Source organism: Photinus pyralis, unplaced genomic scaffold, assembly GCF_008802855.1.
Source record: "Photinus pyralis isolate 1611_PpyrPB1 unplaced genomic scaffold, Ppyr1.3 Ppyr1.4_LG7, whole genome shotgun sequence".
NCBI lineage: Eukaryota > Metazoa > Arthropoda > Insecta > Coleoptera > Lampyridae > Photinus > Photinus pyralis.
Genome location: NW_022170738.1, coordinates 35,797,868 through 35,812,322, shown reverse-complemented (window position 1 = coordinate 35,812,322; position 14,455 = coordinate 35,797,868). Strand labels below are relative to the sequence as shown.

Genomic DNA, 14,455 nt, shown 5'->3' with positions numbered 1-14,455 from the left:
GGTAAGTCCCAAAGTTTATTAGTTTTCATTGATATTGTAATTTGTAATTGGTCCCTGCGTTTTACTCTTTCTACCCAGAAAATTTCTTTATGTTGATGTTGTAATACCACTGTAAACGTTTTGGAAGTTACTTCAATATAGCCCAGGTACTCCCTAGCATTCCCAAGCGTTCATTAATTGAAATCCCTACTCAATAACACCTTTTGCTACCAATACCGAGAGAAACACCCCTTAAGGGTTACAATGGTGGCACTAGATGTTACAATAACTTAACATTTGGTGTAAATTGCTAATACGATTTGTGTGGTATTTAATTACATAAATATAAAACATACCTACAACTGTAATTAGTAAATTTAGTGATGCTTTCAGTCTGAATCAGGCTTTCATATTTAGTCCTTCTAGTTAAAAAACAGACTATAAATGATAAAAAGCCATTAAAACTACACTTCAAGCGCGCCCGTAATACGTTCTTGGATAACTGCAGAAGTTCCAATGAACTGGAATAGTTCGGTTATGAAACTATTAATATGTATAACTTCCATTATCCTTCCCACGTAAAAGTTGAGATTAACTCTCGTAAATAATGCGAACACACTGAGTGCCGACGACGATATTATTATGGGAATAGGGTTTCCCCTAGATAATCTCATAAATGAAGATGGAAGTTGGTATTTTAGAAGCAGTTCTAATATAAAAGTAGCGCTGATCATGTAAGTGGAATGGCTACAATCTACAAAACTGAAATGTAACAACACATCTACTTTGCGGCAAATGGAATTTTAACGCCCTCTTACTACATTACGATATCAATAATGCGGGTGCGGCATTCTAACACCATTACTTTACTAAATGGTGCACAACAAAACTGTAGAAAAATTTAAAGGGGGACGACGTGCAACGTTTTGACAATACAAGTCTCCGTTTGGAGTCTGCCTTTTAATTTGAATGACAAGCGCTAGAGAAATAAGTGTTTTTTTAATTGAAAGACAAGTAAGGGCTTAGAAAAATCACAGACACGTCATAGATTGAATTGCAGCAGTCATATGAAACAGGGCAATGGCTAAAACCTTTGTCTATATACTTTGAGTGCTAAGCGAAAAATAAACTTTGTCATTTGGTATCTAGTAGCACAAAAACTGCACAAATCCATATGTTGTACTTTACTGATGAAACAAGTGTAGCTTTAAAGGGTCCCGTGAAGTGAGCTGGCCATGAAAAGCACAAACAACGGATATAGGTTTAATCGTTTGTGCTTCGTTTGTGCTCGTTTGTGCCGTATAACAAAAGTCAGCAAAACCAACCATACAAAAATTATGGGCAATTCAAAATGGTCAGCTGACTTCACGCACGAAATTAAAGCACAAACGACGGGTTTAATTGCAATCGTTTGTGCTTCGTTTGTGCTCGTTTGTGCCGTATAAAGTAAGTCAGCAAAACCAACCATACAAAAATTATGGGCAATTCAAAATGGTCAGCTGACTTCACGCACGAAATTAAAGCACAAACGACGGGTTTAATTGCAATCGTTTGTGCTTCGTTTGTGCTCGTTTGTGCCGTATAAAGTAAGTCAGCAAAACCAACCATACGAAAATTATGGGCAATTCAAAATGGTCAGCTGACTTCACGCACGAAAATGAAAGCGCAAACGGGGGCTTCAGGCTCAATTGTTTGAGTTTAGTTCTTGCCGGTATGTCCGATATAATAAGTCTTTAAGAGAACCAGTAATACCTACACAATTATAGATATAATGCATGCACAAAATTGCAGAACACCTAACATAAGATGCACGAATTCAAACAGCTGTAGATTTAACCATAGTGTAAAGACTTACTTATTTAACGTATCTAAGTAATTGTACATAATATGTAACTGTATGTAAAGTTTTATCATTGAGTAATTAAATCGGTTTTATGAAGAAATACATTCATATTTACATATCATATGTAATGCTAATATTTTACAAGACAAAACAATATTTTGCTTTTCCATTAAATAGTGTTAACAATTTATAGGAGTGTAGGTAATAAGAAGTCCTATTTGGGGTTATGCTTATATTTTCCAAAGGCTGTGCTAAAATGTTCTAATTATTACGATTCTGATAGAGATTTATAAATATACGTACTTACCGTCAAATAGTTAAAGTTAATAAGTTGAAACAATACTGGTAAAATTGTTTAAATTTTTAAACTTATTTAATATATGTATAGTCACAATTTACTGCTAGTCATATATCTTAATCTTTTCATTTCAGACTTTTACTACATTAGATATGCCAAAATTTTACCACTATTGTTTCAACTTATTAGCTTTAACTATTTGACGGTACTTATATTATAAATCTATAAAACATTTTACCACACCCTGATGATGGCCATAGACCGAAATCGGTAGCTTTAGAAAATATAAGCATAAGCCAAGTTTGATTTCTTATTACCTACACTACACTCCTATATAAAAGAAATAAATTCAAAAAAATATGGAAAACTTTATAAAAAAAGATGTTAACGACTTCCGACTTAAGGTGGCGCTTACAAAAAGTACAAAAGTACACTTTCGATTTCCTCAATAACAAATTTGTAGAATCGGAGTTCGTGAATTGTCAATGTAGATCAAAAAAAATAAAGAAGACCCTTTTGACATCTCCATTAGTTATGAACCGAGTTACATGAAATTCAATATGCGCATGGCTTTAGCCATATAAAACGCAATTCCAAAAGTTGAGCCTAATTGATCAGCATTCACAGTGCCCTTTGCGCATCTCGACCATTTACAAATCGAATTGCAAACTTTCTTATTTATGGAGGTATTTAAATGAAATTTGATACATAGCCACTTAATGTAGCGCCAGTTTCCAAATTTGGTTTTGCACATACTATAGTCATACCCAGGGGCTCGTTTTCTATATTTGTTTACACGTTTCTTTATTTTCCAAAATAGCTTAAAGTGTGGAACAAACAATTAAAATTATTTTAAAAAACGTTAGGATTCTCCGTAGCCTTTACAACAACCACATTTATCAGTTCATTTGATATCTTTCTTAGTTAAAAAAAAAATAATACCCAGGCATATTGTACGTTTTCCAAGATGTGTAATAACCTTTCCAAAGACGATCAGAAATTGGGTATTGTTTTGTTAGATTCTTAGATCAGTATGGGTTGTGCTTAAGGGGGTGGTGGCCTGGTGGGTCACTTTGATATTTAAAGAAACAGTATTTTTTATTTGAAAAGTTTTTAAATGTCCGCCTTATTGTATATTAAACAGCGATTATTAATTAGAATGCATTGTTGAAGTTATATTCAATTACTTTTTTATTTTTAAATTTGTTCAAGGGCTATTAAATTATACAAAACTAGAAGGCGGAAGCACTATTACAGACATTTGAAAAAAAATTAATACGAATAGAGTATAGTTTCCGACTCTCAGGTTATTTTTTTTAGTGTAGTAGATATACATACCTACAAGATGTACACGTTAATTGATTTTAAAATCTTCATTATTAAATAAATGTTATCATATTATATTAATTTTTAATTAATAATAAAACGAGGTAGCGTGATTATGATGATCACAATAACACTATTAAGAAAATAATTACAAATCTAATAATATTGAAATATAAGAATGAACGTTATCGCACTACTTATTTCAAAACTTCTGAACGAATACCATGCAAGTTTAGTGGTGAGAAGAAAAACTGTAAAAGCCGGCGTCGACTAGAATCGACGAGTCAACTAGAATCGAATTGCAAAAATAAAAGTTAAATTTCAGAATTTTTGCATCAAATTCATGTGTTGGGCATTGAGATAATGCTATTAATTTTGTTTCCAATGATCTTGGTACATGAATAAGAATAACCATTTTCACATGTTTTGATCAAAGTCCATGTGGTCGCCAAACATGCATCAAATTCATGTGTTGGTCATTGAGATGATACATCATGCTGTTGGGCTTTTTCCCATCGATCTCAGTGCAAGAATAACGATTTTGACATGTTTTGATCAAAATCCATGTGGCATCAGAAAAATAATTTAACATCTTTGAATCACACACATGCGGTTATCAAATGTGCACGTGATGTAGGTACTCTTTCAGCATCAAGATAATGCCTTTGAAAGCTTTTACAACTCCAAATTCATGTGTAAAGAATAATTTTGGGTACATTTTGTTCTAAAGCTTATAGTGAATTATTACACTTCTAAGAGGCATAGGGAATAATCTAGCGAAAGTCCGAACTCGATACATAACATAGGGAATGAAACTTTACATACAGTTACATATTATGTACAATTACTTAGATACGTTAAATAAGTAAGTCTTTACACTATGGTTAAATCTACAGCTGTTTGAATTCGTGCATCTTATGTTAGGTGTTCTGCAATTTTGTGCATGCATTATATCTATAATTGTGTAGGTATTACTGGTTCTCTTAAAGACTTATTATATCGGACATACCGGCAAGAACTAAACTCAAACAATTGAGCCTGAAGCCCCCGTTTGCGCTTTCATTTTCGTGCGTGAAGTCAGCTGACCATTTTGAATTGTCCATAATTTTCGTATGGTTGGTTTTGCTGACTTACTTTATACGGCACAAACGAGCACAAACGAAGCACAAACCATTGCAATTAAACCCGTCGTTTGGCTTTCATTTTCGTGCGTGAAGTCAGCTGACCATTTTGAATTGCCCATAATTTTCGTATGGTTGGTTTTGCTGACTTACTTTATACGGCACAAACGAGCACAAACGAAGCACAAACATTGCAATTAAACCCGTCGTTTGTGCTTTAATTTCGTGCGTGAAGTCAGCTGACCATTTTGAATTGCCCATAATTTTCGTATGGTTGGTTTTGCTGACTTACTTTATACGGCACAAACGAGCACAAACGAAGCACAAACGATTGCAATTAAACCCGTCGTTTGTGCTTTAATTTCGTGCGTGAAGTCAGCTGACCATTTTGAATTGCCCATAATTTTTGTATGGTTGGTTTTGCTGACTTACTTTATACGGCACAAACGAGCACAAACGAAGCACAAACGATTGCAATTAAACCCGTCGTTTGTGCTTTAATTTCGTGCGTGAAGTCAGCTGACCATTTTGAATTGCCCATAATTTTTGTATGGTTGGTTTTGCTGACTTACTTTATACGGCACAAACGAGCACAAACGAAGCACAAACGATTGCAATTAAACCCGTCGTTTGTGCTTTAATTTCGTGCGTGAAGTCAGCTGACCATTTTGAATTGTCCATAATTTTTGTATGGTTGGTTTTGCTGACTTACCTTATACGGCACAAACGAGCACAAACGAAGCACAAACGATTAAACCTAAATCCGTTGTTTGTGCTTTTCATGGTCAGCTCACTTCACGGACCGCTTTAAAGTAATGCAAGAATTTATCTCCAGTGTTTGTGTTTATTTGAAATTATCTACAGAAAAAGCTGAACTACATCTAAACAAAACAACAAACAGGATACCAAGACTAAATTGCCACTGTATGTTGTTGACAAATAGGATTTAATTTTCAGTTGGCTACAGAAAGTTTTTGTTGAAATGTTTTAATATAACTCTGAAAATCACAGCCGTTTCCAAACAAGAACAATTTTGCGGAAGCTCAAGTTGCAATTCAGAAAACGAAGCAAAACAGAAATGAAGACAAAGATGTGTTTTATTTTTAACACAAACTTTACCGTATTGATACGTAAATCTTCTGAAAGTTTTAGATGGGACGTCGAGGAGTTTGGCTACTTATGAAATAACGTCGTTTGTATTTCTCTAAGTGAAAGTGATAATTTAAATGTGAGAAGCTTATTTAGGTACATATTTATTTATGAATAGTATAAACCTTAATCGTGCGACAAATTTTCCATTTTTCATGAAATTTTTCCGATATGTATTCTCGCACGGTTAGGGAGTTGTGCAAGGGTGCCCCATCCTGTTGATACCAACAGTTTCCAATTTTTGTATTTTAGGTGTGCCGCACATCGTTCTATTCGTAATAAAAATGCTACTCAATACAGTATGTACCTACTTGATTTACGGATCATATAAAAAATATCGTTGATAATAATCTCTCCGAAACAAAAAAAAACGTTGTATTAAAAATCTCTCAACGGTGTCTTGTAGAGCTCAAAAAGTGGCAATGGGAAAGTGTTTTCTTTGTATTTTGCAACTGTTTAAATAATATGAGAAAAAAATAAAAACCAAATCGCCAAATTTCCTTTTTCTGGCATATCTTCGGAAGTAATCGGTACGTGTGGTTATAAAAAAAGACTTGTAATGTTCGTGTTTTCCAAAAATACGGGTTTTTCATTTCATTTCACAAACCTTGAACCATAACAAAAAATGCTTTGCGTAGAACTTTAAAAAAAAACATCAAATTATGTCTTTGTTTCCATTTACTGTGATAAAATTAAATAACGGGTATAGGTCCATCGTCTTCTATCGTCTCTAGGAGTTCGTCGTACAAATATTTGGGCGAGATTAACGTATATCTCACGAATCTTTTACAAAATCCGTCGTCTCAATTCATCCTCTACATCAAAAAGCTAAAATTATTCGGTGCTCCTATTTTGGAGCATATTTTGGGGATTATCCGTCTTCGGTACGACGGTACGTAAAGTATGTTTTCTTCTAGGGAGGTTTTTTTGTTTCTTGAGCGTATTTTGAGCATTCTGTCTTTTACGATATTGTATTGAATTACATATTTTCAGGTATTTCAGGTATACTTGCTAAATTTGATACTTATCTAAGTATTTTATCTTTTCCACATAATGATTTACTGGTCCATTCTTCTGTACAAGACATACACACACTTCTGAACGTTAAACAAAATTTTAATTCAACCAAAGGAATGAAATTTAATTTAAAAATTGTTCAATGGAACAAAATTACCCCAATCCTTTGTTTGGATTTGGTTATTATCAAAAATACAATACAAAATGTGTTTCATGGAAATACTACTCATAGGTCGATTCCTTTAGGAATATCAAAATTGCCTCAAACAAAATTAATATGCAAATTCCTAAAATAACTTAGAGTAATTGACGTGGATATTCTTTTCAGGTTTCAATAAATTGATCTTATTTCTCCTTGGAAAATGATGCTCCCTTTAGAAATATGAAAACAAATCGCTTCTGTATGGTAGGTCTGGCTCCGCAATAAATACAAAACAAAAATGTGTTTTATTTTTTATTTCTTAGGGACTTTCCACTTTATTTTGACATTTACCTTCAATATTAACTCGAAAATTCTAACGATTTATTTCGTCATATCTCAAATTTGGAACACCTTAGGGAACACCCTTACGAAAAGAGGATTACATCAAAAAGAGTGCAATTTAGAAAACCAATCGACTAATCCATTATTTAATATATTTATTTCATTTATTTCAGAGACTGTATTCACACACGATAAGTATTTGGCTCCACGCCAACTTTATAATTACGGGCGATAGGGATAACACAAAATTACAATAGTGGTGGTGCCAAACGGCCATCCTCTGTATACTCAAGTAAACAATCTTTAAAACAACACTCTTGTAAGATACATAGAACTTCAAAATGTTGGCCATAAAAGATGTACGGTTAAGTTTGATTGAAAAGCACTTAATCTAAGCCCTTTTTGTTTCCCACGCCAATTTAAAATTTTGGATATGAAATTGATTTCCTACGTGAATGCAGAGTTTAAGTTACCACGCCACCTTTAATCCGTAAAAGTTCTGACACATTTAAGAGCTTTGCAGTCTTCACACTAGCAATGATGATTGCGGGGGGGGGGGGGCATTCGATTTAAATGCGCACCGTTGGATGAACCGGAATAGAAATCTCATTGCGCATACAGAGCTATTTCGCAAATTTGTAAGTAAATGCCAAATGTCTAAGCTGTTTTAAAAGCTTTGAGGTTCACTGGTTAAAAGACGTTTGGAAAATTTCCGACATCAAACACTATGGTACATAAACGCGTGAGTTAAACCAAGTGTTCACAAAATTAAACTTGGGGGTTCCTCTTTACTCTGCATTTATTTAGATGAATACTTCATCAAAGAGCTGCTGTAAAGCAAATATAGAAATTTATTACTACATTAGATTGTACTGAAGGTGTAAGGAAACTCACATTTGAAAATCAGGGAATATTCCTTCCTCCGTTATTTGGATTCCAGTTCACAGATCAGTATTGTTCACGATGTTGTGTACACAAAAGATTATTGGCAAACGTAGTACTAATTGTGGACTGTGCTGGTATTAATTAATTGTATTTATTATACTGCGTATAACAACACACTTCACAGTCTTCCATCCTTGGCGTCCTTCTTTTAAAAAAATCATGAGTACGTATTATCTTTTTGATCGCTAGTTGTATTACAGAACAAATAATTAAAAGGTAAATAAGATAATAATAACAATTCAAGTTCGAATTAAGATTATTTATTGAAATCTCTATATCTTTAAAACGGCAAACCCGAATGTAATTTTTTTATACAGATGAATACAATTTACCAAAAGCTTTATTTGATGTTGCAGCAGGGGGTTACATTTCAGGGTGGGCAAGTCACCGATCGTTTTATTCAAATGGCACACTTATTATTGAATACGGTGCGGTAACTTAATGCAAAAGCGAAAATGAAACGGTTTACTGTACTGATGCAAAATAAATTAACGGCAATGACAACGATTAATACGGCACTTACAAATATAATAGGCAAAAATTCAAAAGTGAAAATATTTACTTACTATGCGATTAAACACCAAAAGCAAAAGATCCAATTTCATAGTGCGTTATACGTTCAACCAAATTAAACCGTTTTTAATTAATTACTCTTTTCCCCGATATCGGAAAAATATGGGATCGATGTCAGACTTCAAGTTGTTTAAGAGCGCTTCTTTTGAGGTAAGGCTCAGCTCAATTGGACGGGTTTTTCTGTAACTAATTTAAAGGTCAATCCTTAATTATACTGTAACTAATTAGTCGGAATGAAATCTCCAAATTCGGTATCCCAATTGCCACCTATTGTTAATTGGAATTCGCAGGTCAAACAGCGAGATCGATCATCGATATCACCTGCTATCTACGGAAGTTAGACGAACTTGCCGTTACAGTGCTCGCTTTAAATTTGCCATAGAAAACAAAGCCTGCTAATAATGGCTTATCATGTTTGAAATTCTAAAATATTAATTTGCCGTCTTCCGCTTTCGGCAGCTGAAAAATCAATTTAAATATTCCAACGGTAAAACAAACAATTAAACAAAATGAAGACACAGAAACCTCCTTCCTCGTGCCCTATAGAACAAATGAGTAAATGCATCAACTATCTAGTAACGAAGCGGCCAACTTAAAACGCTTCTATATACCGGGTGTTCAGCAAAGCTGGTCGACTTTACAAAAATATACGGTGTGGTCATAACTTCGGGTATGAAACTTTAGAGGGGAAAGCGGGTGCTTCGTTACACTTTTTCGCAGGTAATCCCTTAGGCTATCTCCGCGAATTTGTTTATTCATTCACCCACTCAAAGTATACAACTTTCCGCTCAAAATTATTATCAACTAAATAACTTACTAATTGTAGAAATCGCGTACCACCGTTAGCCGCGCACCGCCCGAAAAATTACTATATATTGTACCACGCAGTTGACGTTTTCGGGTCCTGATTGTGTTGTTTTGGTCTCGTAAACCCCATTAAGATAGTATTATCGCCTAGCCGACTCGCGCCAGTAACTTATACAATTATAGATCGCCAAATTCATTCGGAAACTATTGACTTGTAAAACTCGGAAAACAACAACATTATGGAAGAAACCTTCTCTAACAGAACCACCGCTTATCTCTCCCAATGTACATTATCTAAAAATGTGAAAAAAAAACACACACACTCCCATTAAAAGGTCTCCCGGCATAAATACGATGTTACGAAAGGAGAATAGAATCCTTACAGCAAGATAAAATCTAAGACATATTAGCAATAGATATTCATTTTTTACGGTTATTTAAAATTCAACCCAATGCAACCTAAATAGTTGTAAAACTGTGGTCGCAAGGGGGTTCGATGAGAAAAACCCTTAGCTTGGATCTGATTCGTATCGTATCAATGAATGAAAAAAAAAAACAAATAATACTGATAGGTCGATTTCTTCAGGAAGTTACTTTCAACAAAATCGTTGACTTTTGGTACCACCCTGGTAACCTGGTAAACAAAAATGTCCATACGTATACCGATGGTTCCAATTTCGCGAAAATAGTACGCGCTGGAATAAAACGCCAATGTCCCGCTGTGTGTGTCTCTGGAGTTTTTAAATTAAACACATTGAATTCCGTTTTTATTAGACAACCGCGTCTCCAATTCGAAAATGTTCCCTCACACAGTATAATTTTTAATAATTGATTTCTAAATGAAATCATTCCCCGTATCTAAATATTCGTCGGCAGAGTTGTTCGGATGTTCGCAACGTTATAGATATACGATCGTTCGAAAAACTTCGTTCCATGGCGAGGTGGAGTAATCATTTTATAATATCTATAGTGTTAGAGCTAAATCGTGTCGTATATGTACCTAGGCATACAATTGGTAATGACGCTCTGGCGCATTTTTTTATTCCAGAAATGAAATGAAGGGACGAATTTAATAAAATTTCCTTTTAAATTACGTTCAAATTTAACAACCCAAGTGGCCCTAAAAAAAGTACAAGAAAATCATGTATTGTGAAGTTGATTACCTACCCCCAGCGTGTTGGCATTTAAACAAAAACTTAATTTCGGCACCATACAAATTAATAATACGGGAAAATACAAGAAACTTCTGATTGTAACATCAAACAACATTCTCGCATAAAATGTGGTGGTTTACAGAAACCGAGGCAGAAACATAATGTTAAAGAAGCACCCTGTGACCTACTTTGGGATAAGCGCATATTTTTCTTAGTGAAATACGTTACGGTATCGCTTGATCAAAGTTGGGCGGTATACCTACTCCTGATATTTAATTAAAAACCGTACTCATTTAAAACCTTTCATTTTCACAACGTTTCAAAGAATATGGCGGTGGTTAATTTTTCATAACGCAAACAAAGTTGATAGGTCAATTTTCGTCAGTCAGGCCGCTGGAATTACATGAAAACGAATTTTTAAACCTTAATCTAGAGTGTGTGTGTGTGGGTAATGGTTTTCATTTAGTTGGCCATCGGCGGTTTGTAGATCCTAGCACCGATCTACTAATGGCGAAACGTTGTTCTTAGGAAAGGCACTCATGAACTCGCGGCATAGATTAGTCCCTTAATCTCAGATTATAGTATTAGTTATCACGTTAATAGAGTTGATAGAATTAGATTAAAAGTTTAAAGCGAATCGACGCAGTCAATATTAAGATAATGCGGAAATTATGGCCGTATTAAAATTTAAATGCACAGTTGGGTTTGGCACACAGGGGCGACGTAATTAAATTTCACTAATACCATTGTTTTGTTGTCAGGTATGTAACGTCGACGGTGTGCGGCGAGGTGGACTGTCCAACTCCGGATATCGTCGTTGGAATGCTATTCTGGATAGGCTACTTTAATTCCGCTCTCAACCCTTTGATATATGCCTACTTTAATCGAGACTTTAGAGAAGCGTTTAAGGACACATTGCTCTGCACGCTGCCCTGCTGCTTCGGCTGTTGGAAGAATCCACCCCGATATCTCTAGCCCGAGGATAAGCCCACGTACAGAGATGAACAACTGTAGAAGCAAAATGTTCATAAAAAAGCAATACCTATATAAGAGAGACCAAGATTGTGTTCTGCATGTTTTTTATGTTGTATATGATACCGTATTAGGCGGATATTTTACGTTTCTAATCAAAGAAGTGAAAATTAAATGCGTTCGCAATAGCTTAGTTGAAAAAAGCTCAGATTAAGCTTTAGTTTCAGTGTATCCGTCTCGTAACTTTTTGTTCGTCAACCTTTCACCCGTATATTGTAGGTATCAGGCAGAGGTGTAACTAGGGTATGGCATCAAGTGGGGCGCGCTTTTATGGAGATAAAAATGTATATTAAAAGACATTGAGAGTGGGACATGATTACTTATGAGTAACACTTTTATGTTAAATAAAAAAAAAAGTCCCGACCCTCTATCGATGGACGGTCGGAGTGTTTGCCATAGGCGCCATTTACCCACGGTACGCCCCTGGTATCAGACAGCTGCTTAACTTCTTCCTTCATTTTCATCACGTCAGCACAAATCTCTTGAATGAGTACGTGTAAATATCCGCCTAATACAACCGCTGACATAGTGACTGCTTTTGATATTCTATTAGAACTACTAGTGTGCCATCTTAAGGGTAGCAAATGTGGGGCGATTCCTGCACTAAATCAGTAATCTTGTGTTCACTACGACCTTTCGTTTATTATCAAAAGCAACGACTAATTTATATCCTGATCAAAAGCTTTTATATGGCGATAGTTTAAAGGTAATTTTATCTCAAACGCCCCCAATAAACCTGCATTGCTCATTTAAAAAACATTTGTAACGAAGATCTCTCTAGCAATAACGTTCAAGACTAACCTCATAGCAAGAGTAGCAACAACATTTTGTAATAGCGAAACCAAAAGTAGCACTAATTGCCTCAATGTATTGAGTCATTGAGCCTAAAACGTGATTTGCCACATTTTTATCGTTCTGTGATAATAATACACATAGATGTTTATAAAAGCTCAGCTGCATTTAGGAGTACTGCTATTTTCAGTTTTAGAAACTCTGGTGTGTGATATACGGCATGTGATTACTTTGTAATACAAATAAATTATATTTGTTAAAGGAATGACGGTTGGATTAATATTAAAGGGAGAGATTTATTATTAAAGACAAAAAATGCTTTGTATAAATAAATAGTTGTTGAATGTTGATCAAATACCTATTGAAGAGAATTTAATTTGACTTTTTACGTGAACGTCTTCCTTTCAAATTAAATGTGCTCAAGCCCTAGAGCTGTATATATACAACGTTAATTTAATTTCATTTTATACGAAATTTCGTGCTTTGTTATTATATAACAGATGTTATTGTTGTTTTTATTCTAGTTATTATTATATAATTATCGATCGGATATATTTTGATGTTTGTAAAGAAATAGGCTAAAACTTTGTACAGAGCAAACAATTATTAGATTAACATTTTAAAAGACAATCTGAAAAGGGCCTATTTTGTAAACAATTGTATGGTACGTTGAATGTAAAATATCGGTGGGAATATCATGTACTACAAATTAATGTACCTATAATTATTAGTAATAAATTGTTTGTTAAATTCAGGTTGATGCTTTAGAAGAATTCCTTCAGGGTAGAAACTTTCTTCCTTTATCTCTTACAACCTTATCCCTTCATTTTGGGAAATGGTGGTGAATTATTGAGTCAAACCAAGTGGGATACAAACGCACACAATACTTCCATTCTTCATTAAGGTATGTTTAGAATTTTCATTACAAAAAAAACCTTTTTTGTAAATGTATTTTCAACATTTATCTTATGAAAGTTTCGTAACAATATTCGCATGGTAACTAAATTATGTTTTACACAAAAATGAAAATGAAATGACAATACGACTACAAGAAGAGAATTACAACAAACATTAATTATCATACATAACCCGATAAATATTAATATTAATACATATTTAATTAATTAATAAATGTGCTCCAGTAATTACTGGTGCAAGGAGACTCTACCACAACTCTTGTTTTTCTATTGTTTCTCGTTCCCCAAACCATTTTTTTTCTAATTCTAGAAAGAACAAGACACCACCCTATAAAGTACAGGATGTCCTCCCTCGCTCCAAGGTTGCACATTGAACAGAGCTTTCTGTCATCCTTTCTACCTGGTCTGTCATTCAAATCTAGTACCCCGCCCCTGAATAACTTAAACAGCCACTATCCGTAAACGTATTCCATTTCTCATACACCCTAAATATCCCCCGCCCACAACGAGTTCACCATAGTGATTACATAAGGACGACTCCATAGCTCTCCTTTCATCCTCCTCCCCGATTCCCACTCGCACTCTATCAATAATTTGGTTCAACATCCCCATTCAGCTGAGCCCTAGCCTCCAGTCACTCGCCTTATACTTCCACAACCAAACCCTCCCAATCATTGCTCTATCCACACCAAGCCCTCATCATCTCTCTCAGCAGAAACGTTAGCTATCTGTGATCTTCGTACCCCAGTATACCAGATACAATATAGAAATATGCGCTCAAGTGAAGCATGTAGTTCGAGCAGTACTTCGGGACGGCCATCATTCTTTTTATAAAAAAACCTCTTTACCCCTTCCACTGCCTGGTGCTACTGTAATCCTCACCCTCATACTTGTGCAGGGTGTAGCACACGATCGCCCTAACAACCCCGGTAAAGATTCCTACCTTGGGTGACAGCGGCAATCTCCTCTACTTCCTACTCCTCTCTCCATCTGAGTAGCCATTGTCAGCTTTGGAGTG

At 34.9% G+C, this 14,455-nt stretch overlaps 1 protein-coding gene across 2 annotated transcripts in view; it reads left to right on the top strand.

Annotated features, from left to right (window-relative positions):
- The window catches only part of LOC116176736 (octopamine receptor beta-3R-like), a 203,736-nt gene extending 190,568 nt beyond the window's left edge, over positions 1-13,168 (top strand). For both annotated transcript variants that reach the window (XM_031495495.1, XM_031495494.1), the window contains one exon: positions 11,458-13,168. In XM_031495495.1, the coding sequence (XP_031351355.1) occupies positions 11,458-11,671 (214 nt within the window). In that variant the 3' untranslated portion in view covers positions 11,672-13,168. The remainder of the gene's footprint in view (positions 1-11,457) is intronic.
- The last annotated feature ends 1,287 nt before the right edge of the window (positions 13,169-14,455 follow it).